Here is a 13,335-nt window from a genome sequence, read left to right as displayed (position 1 = left end):
TGGTGTTCTTCAACATTCCTGCTTTTAAATGCACCCTGAAACTTAACTGGGGAAAAAAATACATATGTGTCTGTAGTTTGCATTCAAGTTCCACTGCTCTGAATCACTATAGTTTGTGTTTCGTAGATGGGTACTTACCTCACAGGTCATCTAAAAATTTATGTATGTAACTGAGTGTAAATTGTCAAGTCCTCTTAGCAACTTTACTCATTTGATTCTTCTGTATGATAATGTGTCAACTCTGCTTGGCTAAGGATAAGTATCAACCTGTATCCATGTCTGTCTGTCTGTACAGACTTTAAGTACAGATGGTCTTTACAAGCAGTTGCATAACACGAAGTTGTTTTACTTCTCCCATTCCATCAAAAGGAATTAGCAGACAGCAATGTTAGAAGAAGGCCATGTTCTAGATCCAAGCAGGAGAGAAATCTTCAGTTCCAGTCATTTTGGTTCAAGTAACATAAACCTGTGCCAGAACCATGTATTTTCAGTTTTTACTGCTTATTTTTTCTTAAAAAAAAAAAAAAAAAAAAAAACATGAAATTTTTCTTAAGCTTTTTCTTACACTCTTCTACTGTATTTTATTTTTCTGCTTTTTCACTTTCCCCTATCTTGCAGGGTCATAAATGAAGGGAAAAGAAAATAAAAAAAAGGGAAAAGAAAATAAAAAAAGAGGGGAAAAAAGGAAGGGAAAGAAGTGAGGCTTGAGTGCTCTTTGTCACATGTGAGGATGATGAGTTGAAGAAGGTCTCCTTATGCTATTTTTTTAATGAATTCCTATAACAACAGTAATAGTAATAAGACTGTTTTGCTGGATTGGCAATCATCACCAAGAAATCAAAAATATAAAATATTTGAGAGTGTGCTAGAGTGAGCAGGAAGTGGATTGGTCAGTTTTGCTCCATCTTCCCTTTCCCCCATCTGTGAAACTGATAGAGGCTACAGTGATAGAGGCTACACACAGCCTTTGCATGGAGTCTGCCTGCTCAGCAACAGTCTCTTCACTCACTTGTACTGCGGGGCTGTCTGATGACCTGTGGTCGTCAACTTCCCTATTACTATAAAGCTTAGTTTATTTTTGTTGTTTTTTTAGGGAAAAACCTGTTGAACCTACTTTTCATTTTCTTTATTTCAAAAGCACATCATTACAGGGATTTCTTCTGCTGTTCTAGCTGCATCCTTTCCATTTCTTTGAATCTCTCCAGACCTGTGCAGTCCTCTCTTAGTCTCTGATATTTATATTCCTTTGCAACAGTAGTCAAATAGCACTGACCTCTGACTAATGATGAATGTGCGTAGTTCCTCCTAAAAAAAAAATAGTGTTTCTGTGAATTAATGTGTTTTTTCTTTTTTGGGAGGTCTAAACAGAGATGGGAATAAAACTATTTTTATAGCCATCTAGTTAGGAATTGTCCTAAGAGAATAGGACTCAGTTCTCTAGAATTTGAACTTCTTGCTTCAGATCAGATTTTTTTTTTTGATGGTAAGGTCATCTTTTGCCTTTGATCTGAATTCTTAATTTGCTTTTTTGCTACTAAATTTTTAATAATTTTAAAAGTGATTTTAGTTAATGATATGATTCTTTTAGTCTGTTGTTCAAGGTAGTAAGAGAAATTTCTGCAAGATGATTTAGATCTAGAATCTGACATTCTTGTTCCATGTACTGCCTGAAATGTAATCTAAAGGAAGCCACATCTAAAGATTTCCTTGCTGTCTGACAAGTATTAGAAATTATGCTTCTCTCTCAGCTATGAAGACTTTCTGGAACTGCAAGAGTAGTGTATCTTTTTCTACTTTCTTTTCTTCAGTAATGTTTGGATTTTTGCCCAAACATTTGTGCTGGTGTTTTTGTGGGCTTGGGTATTGATACTTCACAGTGGAATAAGGTGGCAGTGTGATTTTCTTTAGTCCTTGATATGTCTTTGACAGCTGGATTTGTCTCTTGCTAGAAACCTTTTTGATTAGATATACTTCAGTAAGTAGTCATTAGATGTACTTCAGTAAATAGAATTCCTGGCTGTAAAATAACAGGATAAATATTGGGTACGTGCAGTTCATTTAACTTTTTAACTCTGTGCATTTTTCAAATACTTTTGATATTCAGAGAACTATTTATTATTTTTCCATTTAGCTTCAGAGATTGTAGACTAGCGCTAGAGTTTGTTCAGTGTTAAGCAGTACTTCTTACATACATACATTTAAAAAAAAAGTTATTTGATAATATTCTGGGATATATATATTCTATATCAAACATTGTGACATTTCCAAACAGATATCAAAAAAAAAAAAAAAGAGTTCTTTATGAAAGAAAGGGGAATTTTAATGCAAATTTACCTCTTTTAAAGAAGAGGTTTAATGAAGCTGTTAGATTTAGTTAGCTTTTTAATTGGACCTGGGCTGTATTAGTTAATCTTTTTTTCCCTCTCTCTGTCTTCATTTACTTGAATGAATAAGGGCAATTTTTTATTCTCTGTATCACTGAAGTGCTTTCAGAGAACCCATTCCCCATAAAGAATGTGTCCTTGAATTTTTGTTCATGCATTTCAGTAGTTTGATTTGATTGGATAGTTACTGGATTTCATTAGCACACAATGTTAAGAGGGCTTCCATGTGACACTACGAGATCTGTATTATGTGTGGGAGATCTTGATCAGAGTATTTGCAAGTGAAATTGCTTATCTACTGTGATATGATCAAATATTTTTCCTGATGACCTATTTCTATATTTGCCTAATATGATAAACATTATGATCAATTGGGAATGCTTTCTGTAGATGATTTAGAAGCCTATAAATAAAAATGTAGTTTCTTTATTTAAAAAAAAAAAGAATTTTGATCACACGTAGTGGTAATACCATTGTAACATGACAGACTTGATGAAAAGATGCTAGGAGTCAGTGGTGATAAGACAAAACAGGAGAAAGAATCTGAAAAATAGCTGAGGAGGCTGGGAATTTCACATCCAGTATAAGACCTGAAAAGAAATGTTCAAGAGCCAGTAATGATTCAACAGTGTTCGTGAAATTGTACGTTGGGATTACTGACAGAAATCAGATGTGTTCCTTAGTTTCTGTACTGGCCAACAAGCTTATGTAGATGTAGCTACATGCATGTAGATGTAGCTACATGCAGTACATGCGTGGTTTTGCTTTTTTTCCCTCAGCTCCAAAAGTTGGGAGAATGGAAGCAGGTTGATATAATCTTTTTGGATTTCAGCAAGGCTTTCAATACTGTTTCTCACAGTATCCTTCTGGACAAAATGTCCAGCGTATAGCTAGATAAATGCATATTGCAGTGGGTGAATGATTGGCTGATGGTTCAGGCTCAAAGGGTTATAGTAAATGAGGTTACGTCAGGGTGGTGGCCAGGTACAAGTGGGTTTCTGCAGGGCTCCATTTTAGGGCCAGTTCTCTTCAATATTTTCATAAATGACTTGGGTGTAGGACTTAAAGGTCTACTGAGTTATTTTGCAGACAATACTAAGTTGGGATGAGCTGTTGATGCCCTCGAGGGTAGAGAAGCCTTGCAGAGAGATCTTGACAAATTTGAGGGCTGGACAATCACCAACAATATGAAGTTTAACAAGAGAAAGTGCCGAATTCTGCAGCTAGGACAGGGCAACCCTGGATACACATACAGACTGGGAGAGGAGAGGGTGGAGAGCAACCCCACAGAAAGGGATCTGGGGGTTGTGGTGAACAGAAATTGAATGTGAGTCAACAGTGTGCCCTAGCAGCCAAAAGGACCAACCATATCTTGGTGTGCATCAAGCACGGCATGGCTAGCTGGTCGAGGGAAGGGATTGTCTCGCTCTTCTCTGCGCTGGTATGGCCTCACCTTGAATACTGTCTGCAGTTTTGGGCGCCACCCATAAGAAGGATATAAAACTATTAGAGAGTGTCCAAAGGAGGGCTACAAAGATCGTGAAGGGTCTAGAGGGTAAGACGTATGAGTAGAGGCTGAGGTCCCTTGGTTTCTTCAGCCCAGAGCAGAGGAGACTGAGGGGAGGCCTCATGGCAGCCTGCAGTTTCCTCACGAGGGGATGGGAGCAGGGCAGACATTGATCTCTATATATGAATATTGTGAATACGATTCATCTGTATGAATTCCGTCTAACTGGCATCTTCAGAGAGGAAAAAGAGATCTTTAACTGAGGATCTCTGAGAATGAAGTCTGTGGTTACATTCCCACCAAGCACGTTTAAAGCAGAACAGAAAGAATGAATATAATTGTCATCTCTTAATATTTGTTTCTGAGTGAGGAGACCTTTTGTGCATGTCCACACTGGACTTGTTTTCAGACCTGCGTTCTTATATATGGTAGATGTCGTAGCTTTTGCCTTGACTGCAGGTTTATCTTAGAAGTCTAAGTCTTACTCCAAGAGTAAGAATTTTGGAGTAGCAAAAAAAAAAAAAAAGTGTTAGCTTATCATTCTATTTGAAATTATAGAAGTATTTCTCTATAAGTCTCTTCAATTAGTGTTCTGTTTGCTATTAATAAAATTTGTACTTATTTATAAATATGAAATATGAGCTTTAGTTATTTTCTTTCATGACCTGAATTTTCAGTCTTTTTATCTTTAATAATTTCATCCTTTGAAATACATAAAAATTAGTTTAATACACCTCATATTTCTTCCCTGTGAAAAGATGCATTGTGTTAACTATCCAGTGTAAAATAATAATATTTATTTTTACATCTGGATTTGTGTTTTCTAATGTTAAGATTTTATATTTTATAGAATCTGGATTTATGTTGCTGAATTAAATATTTCAAGGACCTCTTTCTGGCTATGTCTTACATAGACAGTTTTAGTGAACTTAATCACGTTTGGGTGATCAGGCAATCAGACTTTTTTTAGCAGACAAATTTGTAATCATATGGTTTTCTTTTGTACATTTTTTCATAAGTATTTACAGGTTTTCAAGTATAGAGGAAGTAGGTAAAGTATCTCAGAGCACAGTTTATATTTGCGGTATAATTTGCATTATAATACATACAGATGTTTTTTATTTGTCATATGAGATAAACCTATCAATTGTATTCAAATTGGACAGGGAAAGTGGAAGAATGTAATAAAGCTCAGAAAATGGTGTCTTATTTGAATAACTGAAATAACTTTGTAGTTCAAAACATACAGTGTATAAGCAAATCATTATCTATTGTTCTTAGAAATAGCATGGTGCTTAATTGCATCAAAGTCATTGCTTGAACAAAGATCTAATTAAAAGATAAATTACTTCATGCTAAAAGGGAGTATGAGAGAGAGCCGATGTGTTGATTTATGTATGATATTAGTTTGCTACACTACCCCCTGGATTAAGTAATCTGAATTTCACTGAATCTATATATAGTTTATTTTTAAATAAGTCGTTCCTCTTAAGTGTCTTTCTTACTTTTTTTTTCCCATGGCTACGTATGTTGCATATTTAGAATCAGTTTGCTCCTGCAGAGTACTAGAAATAATTGCCTAATTTTGATCAATAAAATTTGTTTCTATGTTTCTTTCTATATAAACTTGAACATCATCTGAAAGATGCTACAGGTATCTTATCAGTCATATCTATTTTAGATTTCTTAAATCTGGAGTATTCAGAACAGTGGAACATACGTTATGGCTAATAGTCATGCATTTGCGTGGTGATGATTTATATTCAACTGAGTGTTCTTCAATAACTTGCTTCTATCGATGTAAGAATGAATGGATAGGTGTACCTGGGGTTCTTTACCAAGTGTTACAACAGGAAAAGGTAGAGCCTACTGAAGGATTGTGGGAAGCAGGAATGATGATCTCAAATATTTAGAACAATCACGTATGGAAAAGAAAGAAATACCTTAAGAATACAACATTAAAAACTAAGAATATTAGATCAATTGTAATTCATTGAAAAACAAGCTTTTTCGTTAACCTCATGGATTGTTGTTGGAAGAATTGTCAGAAAACTTAGCATATTTAACATTTCTGAAATCAAGGGTGTTTGTTTTTTTTCCACTGACAGAGGCATTTCTTTTAAAGATGGATGCAAATATCAGTTAAGCAGGCTGGTGCTAGGAGTTTTTCTTGTACAATAGCAGGTTAGAAGGTACTGTGTTAGTACGGAATGGGTGACGGACAGCCTTCTCTTATTCACAGTTCTTTATTTCAGACCACCAGTTAGTAGGGCATTGCCACAGCCAGAGAAACTTCAGACAAATAATGTTGGGAAAAAAAAGAGACCTATAGAGGTAAGAAAAGGCACACTGATCTCTCCTCCCTCTCCTTTCAGATTTTTTTTGCCAGAAATTGACACGTTTGTGGACATGCTAAATGATTGTTTCATTTTAAATTTATCGAAGATTGAGATAGTGAATAGTGAGTAAATAACAAAAAAGTGGGAGAGGTTTTTTTTTTCATTTTGGTAAATCCTGAAAATAATGTTACATCTCCCACAAACTAAATGGAGCATAGCTTCATTCTTATTAAGAATAAAACCCTTTAAATGCAATATGTAGAAAACAGTATGTCTTGTTCAGATAAGTGTTTATTCTTAGTGGGTGTATTATCACTAATAAAACATCTGTTATTGTAAAAATTATTGAATTTTCTTTAAAAAATTTTAAACTCGCTATTAACAGTTAAGTTTAATTTTATATATATATATATATATATATATATATATATATTCATAATGTCTTTGGCTCCAGCACTTTTCCTAGTGTATAGCCAATGCAAATAAATATATTCACTTGTGATTAATCTGAAGTGGAAATTTCACTTAACCTTGAAAAATGCAGTTTTTTATATGAACTAAAATATTTTTTATGACTTAACAAAATGCTTCTTTTAGGATAAAAAAACAATCTTTTGTCAGCAATGTTCCAGAATTTTTAGGTGGTAATGCAACATTCCTAATTGCCAAGTGGGATTAGATTGTGGGCCAGAGTTTCTAAGCTGACAAAATAGGCAAGATCTCAGTTTCTGTTGGTTTGAGACATCATTAAACTCCTCTTTCATTACTTCATAAGGACATATTTGAAAAATAAAATCCTGGAAAAGACTGCAAAATTCATAATTCCTTTAAGTTTTTGATTATCTAATAGATTTAAATATCTTTCTTAGGACCTAATTTTGGAGCTGGTATTTGGGTACCGAGGCAAGGACTGCAGAAACAATGTGCACTATTTGAACGATGGTGCCGATGTAATATATCATACTGCATCTATTGGGATCTTGTATAACGTGGCAACAGGTAAGAGAAAACCTACTTGAGGAAAATGTTTCTTATCACATATGGAGTAATAGTTTATGAAGTTACTGGTATGCTTTAAATCTAATAACATTAGATGGGAAAAGTAATATTTTTATTTGCTGTTGCTGAAGATGCAGTCTGTAGAGATAATTCCTAATATCTGCATGAGCAAGCTTTATATATTTAAATCTTTCTGCTAACTGAATTTTGAAGGAAGTAAAGATTTGATTATTTTGGCATTAGCTTTCTGGAACTTGCCTGCTAAAATGAAATGTAAATGTAAAACTTTGTTTAGGGAACAGTTCAGAGTTATTGAGTATTATGTGTTAAAATCAAGATAAAAAATTAAGGATTTCCGTATGCTGGTTTTAAGCTCCAAACTGTAATACCACCAGAATATTTTTCTCTAACAAATATTATAAAGTTTATATACGTGTCTTATTATAAGTTTATAAACATGTCTATGTGTGTATAAATGTTTTAATTAAAGTTGGATTTTAATGTTTTTTATCTTAGGTTCTCAGTCTTTTTACCAAGAACACAATGATGATATTTTGTGCCTCACTGTAAATCAGCACCCCAAGTTTACCAACATAGTGGCAACTGGCCAAGTAGGTATGTTTGTATTTTTGTAAAAAAAAAAAAAAAAAAAAAAAAAAATTAACGTTAAGAGCATGCAATTAGGGCCTTGTGAGTTCATGGTAAATCACAAAAGTATTTGATTATGCTATCTCCGTTTGTATGAGTGTTACTCAGTTACCTGTCCTCTTTATATGTTTATATGAATGTAATTTAATGAAGTTTAAAAACAAAAAAACAAACAAACAAAAAAATTCAAGTATGAAAGAAAGCTTATCTTTTGTTTGCAGTGTTATGAAAACTATATTTTTAAAGAAATTTTAAGCCCCATGAAATTAGTCTGTGTTTATTTAACTAACAGCTTGTGTTAGGCCTTCCGAGCAATCATAGACCTTCCAAAGAGACTTAATTAAGCTATCCCTGATTTTTTTTAATAGATTAGAATCAGAATACTTTAAATAGTTGTCACTTGATGTAGTTCTGTCTCATCAGGCAGGTTTAAAATACCTACTTAGTGTTTTGTTAATATGTAGCTGTAAGATTCTAGACAGAACCCAAACCCTAAGGGTGTTTCCCTACAGATAAATATAGATTTTGGGGGAAAAAAGAGATGTTTCATAGCAACGTTACAATTGATCTATGAACTCACCAAATTAAAAATAATAATAATAATTAAAAAAAAAAAACACTGTGTATCTGCATAGCTCAACGAGTACCACTGTTTCTAAATTTCTCAGATGAACATAATTTTTTTTATAGTCCTACAACCCAACAGCAGTTTCCATACTTTCAGTTGTTTCTTAGCAGATTGAAGCATACGTTGTTTTCCTGAGTGCATAGAACACAAAGAAAATCATTGTTTGTTTTAGTCAGAATAACTTTTTTTGTAGATTTTTTTCAGGTGTTTCATCTAAATATGGTCAGAGTTTTTATTACCTACTTTCCTGTGTCTTTTGGATTTTTAAGTGCATGTTTCATTAAAACTGACTCATCGATAATAGTAACTACTTAGGTAAACTAGCTGAATTTCTTGGTGAGTTTCCTGCCTCACATCAATTTAAAGAAATGGAAATAATTTAAACAGAAAAAAATATCTCCAGATTTTTACCTATGGTTTCATTGCAAAGAATATTTACAGGAATACATGCCTTTTATTGTTATAGGAAATCATTTGCTTTTGCAGCATATTTCTTAATCTGGCTTAATTTCTTAGTAAGATAGAATATATAAGAAGAATGTAGTCATAATGTAGAAATCTGTTCTTTGCATGGATCATTTTCTTCAGTGTTCAGTTTACTCAAGAAGAAACACGGAACCCTTAATTCTTTTTAATTTCATAATCATTTCTACACCAACTAGCAGTAGAGCAATTTAAATTCTTTCATAATGTGGATCAAGGGATACAAATCAGGAGCAGATGACACTAAAAAAAATTGAACTGCAAAACACTTTATAATGGAAAGAATTACATCTAAAAAACAAACTGGAATCAAAATGTCTTTGAACAACATTTGGTTGTTAGATTCCAAACAGACATTAACAAGCAAATACTTCATAAAGAACATACTAAACTGATTCTATTTGTCCTTTCGATATGACTTGCACAAAGGCATCTTCACTACCGTAATTCAAATCTTCAAAAGATTTACAGAAACATTAGCTTCAAATATTTTAAAACTACAGTGCTCTTTCATAGAGTCCCAGTAATATTTCCCAATAGCTGAAACTATAATCCTGATTTCTTATCACTCCTGTAGAGGATCATTGAGTGTATTTGCTACTTGCCAGAATCAGATTCAAACATTATTTCTCAGCAGAATAATACATGGCATTTTTTCTACTTAACATGTTACTAATGTCTTAACAAATTAAATTTTTTTTTATTATTTAGAGTTGGGCAAAGAGAGACCTAACGTACACCAAAATGAAAGTTTTATGTTGTAACTCAAAATGGAAATCAAAATATATTAATTCTGGTAATTCGTAGTTCTGATGTGACCACCATTTATCAGTAATTGATCATATTTAACACTAAATGCAGTATTGCTGCTGCTGCAATGCAAGGAGATGACATCAAGGTGTGTGTTAAGAAATTACACTAAATGTGGCATATATTTTCTTTAGCATTTATCTTATTTATGGTCTAATTATTTTTCTGCTGCTTTTCCATTACAGGAGACTCAGCAGATATGTCAGGTAAGGGAAATAAAATTTTAACATCTTCAGGTGAAGTTAGCCTATCTAGTAGCCATCATGACTTTATAGAACAATAAGTGACATGAATTCATTTTTAGTTTATTCAAACCTGGGATCAGTCCTATTACTTTTAGCACTGAATATAAACCACAATAGCTCAGCAAATCTTAAATGTAGAAACAAAATGTTAGGATACACTTTAAAACTATTCTGTTGTAACATACTCCCTTCTTGCTGCCCAGTCACTAGTGAGTTCTAATACATACTATGACTGTAGCATTGCTCTGTATGCTTGCAGGTTTTATAGACGTATTGGGGCTGACAATTAACAGTTGTTTTAGATACTTAATTGAAAATAGTTTTTAAATATACATTTTCAAAGTATATTCCATTGAGGAGGCCTAGGTGACTGAGTGAATAAAGCACTTTCACATTTATGTATGATTGTCATGCAGTTATTACCACTGATCTGAAATGCTTGTTATGGTGTCAGTTTAATTATTTGTGTATCATTTTTGGTGTTTGACGGTTTGACAGTCTTGATTGAGCTATTATTATTAATAAGTCTTATTTCAACTGTAACCTAAAAAGTTCATCACCATCATGTGTGACTGAGTTCATTGTTGGGCAGCCATAATTGTCTTGTGACACATCTTCAGAGATGCATAAACGTGTGTTCATGTATACCTAGAAAATATAATAATCTTCATATGCATCTAAATATTGTTCTGTGAAGAACAGATGTACAATGGCCTTTTAATGTGTGTTGACTTCTTTCAAATATGCCAAATTGTGCTTGCTGTAAGGATGGGAGGAAGAATATAGGTACCCCTTCCCACACAAACTATGTAAAAGAATCAGTGATGATATGGTTGTTTATATATAAAAAAAAATAAATCACTATTACTGTATATAATGCCTGGAGATTTTCCCTCTTTCACTTGCCCTTTTTTGATTGCAACTTTAGTTTGAGCCTTTGTACGTTACTAAATTCTGTTGTCACTGCCTGAAACCAGCACTCTTTATTTTTTTGTCTTTGTGGAACCATTAGTCTGGAATCCAAGCTCTTGCCTGCCTTCATTATAAAGATGCAGATAGTTTCACTTTAAATTTATTGATGGATATTTGGCACCCCCTTTTACCAATAACTCTTTTTTTTAGTTCCCATTCTCTGTTTTCTGCAGTGATGCACAGGTCCTTGAAACAGTGATATTGGTCATAGGCTGGAATGGCAAATTAAATTTCATAATGACGTGGTATAGATCTGCTTCATCTTACTGAAGATATTTTTTGTCCTGACAGCCCATGGTAGCTTTATTTCACTTCTCTCAGAAGGAAAATCTCTTAGAAAATCTCTCTTTGGAGAGATGTTCAGCAGCTGTAGTATTCCACAAGCAGGATACAAGGTCAAGACAGAGACTATCAGAAGAGCACAGTCAAGTAGGAGGACTCAAGAATCAGTGCTCTCTATCCTTCAAGACCTGATTTGAAAAATTTGCTCAGTTATTATTCACTTAGTTATACCTAGAGGAAGGTTTCTGTCTGTCACCCAAGAGGATATTTTCAGTTGAGGTTATATGAGAGGTACACAGGCCAAGGGCCATGGAGTGTTTTACCAAAGAGGAGAACAAACAGTTCAAAGCTCTGTGTTCCCTCAACGTTCTGTGAGGGCAGCAGGGAGCTTGTTGAAAGTTTTGAGGCATACCACTAATTGACAACCCTTTCTGTTTTAATGGCATGTATATACTATGCTGTATTACCTCTCAAATAGCAATGATCAAAAAATGTTGATGCCATGTGAGAAAATTGTGGGGAACAGAAGAAATTAAGAGATTGTTCCAAAGACTGTTTGGCAACAGCTGTGGAATTATGCTTGAAAGTTTAGTTTCATGTGGCTAAAATTTTACTTAAGTCCCTGTGCATACTGTTTCCCGTTGTAGGGGTGCCTTTGAGGGGTTAGATTTAGCTAATTAGAGACACAAAGCATGGAGCTGAAATGGATTTTAGTTTACGTGAATCTGGGTCTAAGACAGCAACCAGTAACCTCCTGACTTGGCAGTCACATTTGCTTGAGATCAAAAGGAAAGAAGTTGGAGGGAGACTATTACTGTCCTGGAAATGCCCTAGATGCTACTCAGAGATTGCAAACTTGGATTGTAAGATCTTTGGAGAAGGCATTGCATTTTGAAGAAGACCTCAGATATCATCATAGTAGGAATAATTGCATACATTAATAGCAGGGAAAGATGGTTCAGCTTACAGTCCAAACAATACAGACTATATTAAATACCCTAGTTCTCCTACACTAGTAAGCAAGCTTCAACTTGATTCAACTGACGTCCTCCTAGGAGAGCATACATTTCAGACAGATGGCCATTTAATAGAAAAGGAGATTCTGGTCTTGTACTGTAACCTGATTTCTCAGAAGCTATCAGCTGTCCAAAAGCCCCACTTAGAAATTATGTTCTTGATGGTTTACTCACTGTTTATAGAGGTTTGAGTTAGCATGCTGACACAAGTTTTACTCAAAGAAAAAAACAGGAGAAAACAGCTTGCTTTCAGAGCTTTTGCCATGTTTCATAGTTTTTGCTGTGCTTCAGAAGACCAGTAACACATTAAGCAACATTTACATCTCCAGTAGTATAATGAGGCCAAATTCTTAGTCCTGGCTTAATGATGCTATTTGCAGGAAATTGGTTTCCAAACAGAGGCCAAAATCTCCTTTCTTTTCTTTCTTTTCATCTGACCAGAATAATTTTGTCCTATTAATAAAAAACAATAATTGCTTCAGTAAGCAAATCATTAGACACTTTCAATACATATGCTAATTAACTTTTATTTTAATATATATTTGTGTAGCTACAGCTCCTTCTATTCATGTGTGGGATGCAATGAACAAACAGACATTATCAGTACTGCGGTGCTACCATTCAAAGGGAGTTTGCTCAGTCAGTTTCAGTGCCACTGGCAAACTGCTGCTCTCCGTAGGGCTGGATCCCGAACATACCATTACCATTTGGAAGTGGCAGGAAGGTAGGAAAGTGATTGTTTTTTGTAGAATGCATTTATGTTGTCAGAAGTATATTGGGCTGAGTCAAAGACAGTTATAACATAAAAGTATCAGCAGATAGAAAATTATTACAATAAATTGTGTGCACTATGCACTGTGCAAGAAGAGGTAAGCTAAATGTACTTATCTGTTTTAATAACTGCTAAAAATACCTCCTTTGGAACTGTTACGTAAAGATGAGGATAGTTCTCTGATTTATAATTAGAATAATGAAGGAAAATTGTGTTCTTCTTAAAAAATATATCTTTCAACCATTTCTTT

General features: G+C 34.1%; 1 protein-coding gene across 1 annotated transcript in view; it reads left to right on the top strand.

Moving 5' to 3' along the window:
* Positions 1-13,335, top strand: part of EML5 (EMAP like 5) — a 102,923-nt gene that overhangs the window by 77,902 nt on the left and 11,686 nt on the right. The window contains exons 28-32 of the mRNA XM_035539456.2: positions 6,147-6,225; positions 7,100-7,229; positions 7,746-7,844; positions 9,984-10,004; positions 12,864-13,037. Of these exons, the coding sequence (XP_035395349.1) occupies positions 6,147-6,225; positions 7,100-7,229; positions 7,746-7,844; positions 9,984-10,004; positions 12,864-13,037 (503 nt within the window). The remainder of the gene's footprint in view (positions 1-6,146; positions 6,226-7,099; positions 7,230-7,745; positions 7,845-9,983; positions 10,005-12,863; positions 13,038-13,335) is intronic.

This window comes from Cygnus atratus, chromosome 5 (assembly GCF_013377495.2).
Source record: "Cygnus atratus isolate AKBS03 ecotype Queensland, Australia chromosome 5, CAtr_DNAZoo_HiC_assembly, whole genome shotgun sequence".
Lineage (NCBI taxonomy): Eukaryota > Metazoa > Chordata > Aves > Anseriformes > Anatidae > Cygnus > Cygnus atratus.
Note: the sequence above shows the minus strand (reverse complement) of the source record. Positions and strands in the feature narration are given on the sequence as shown.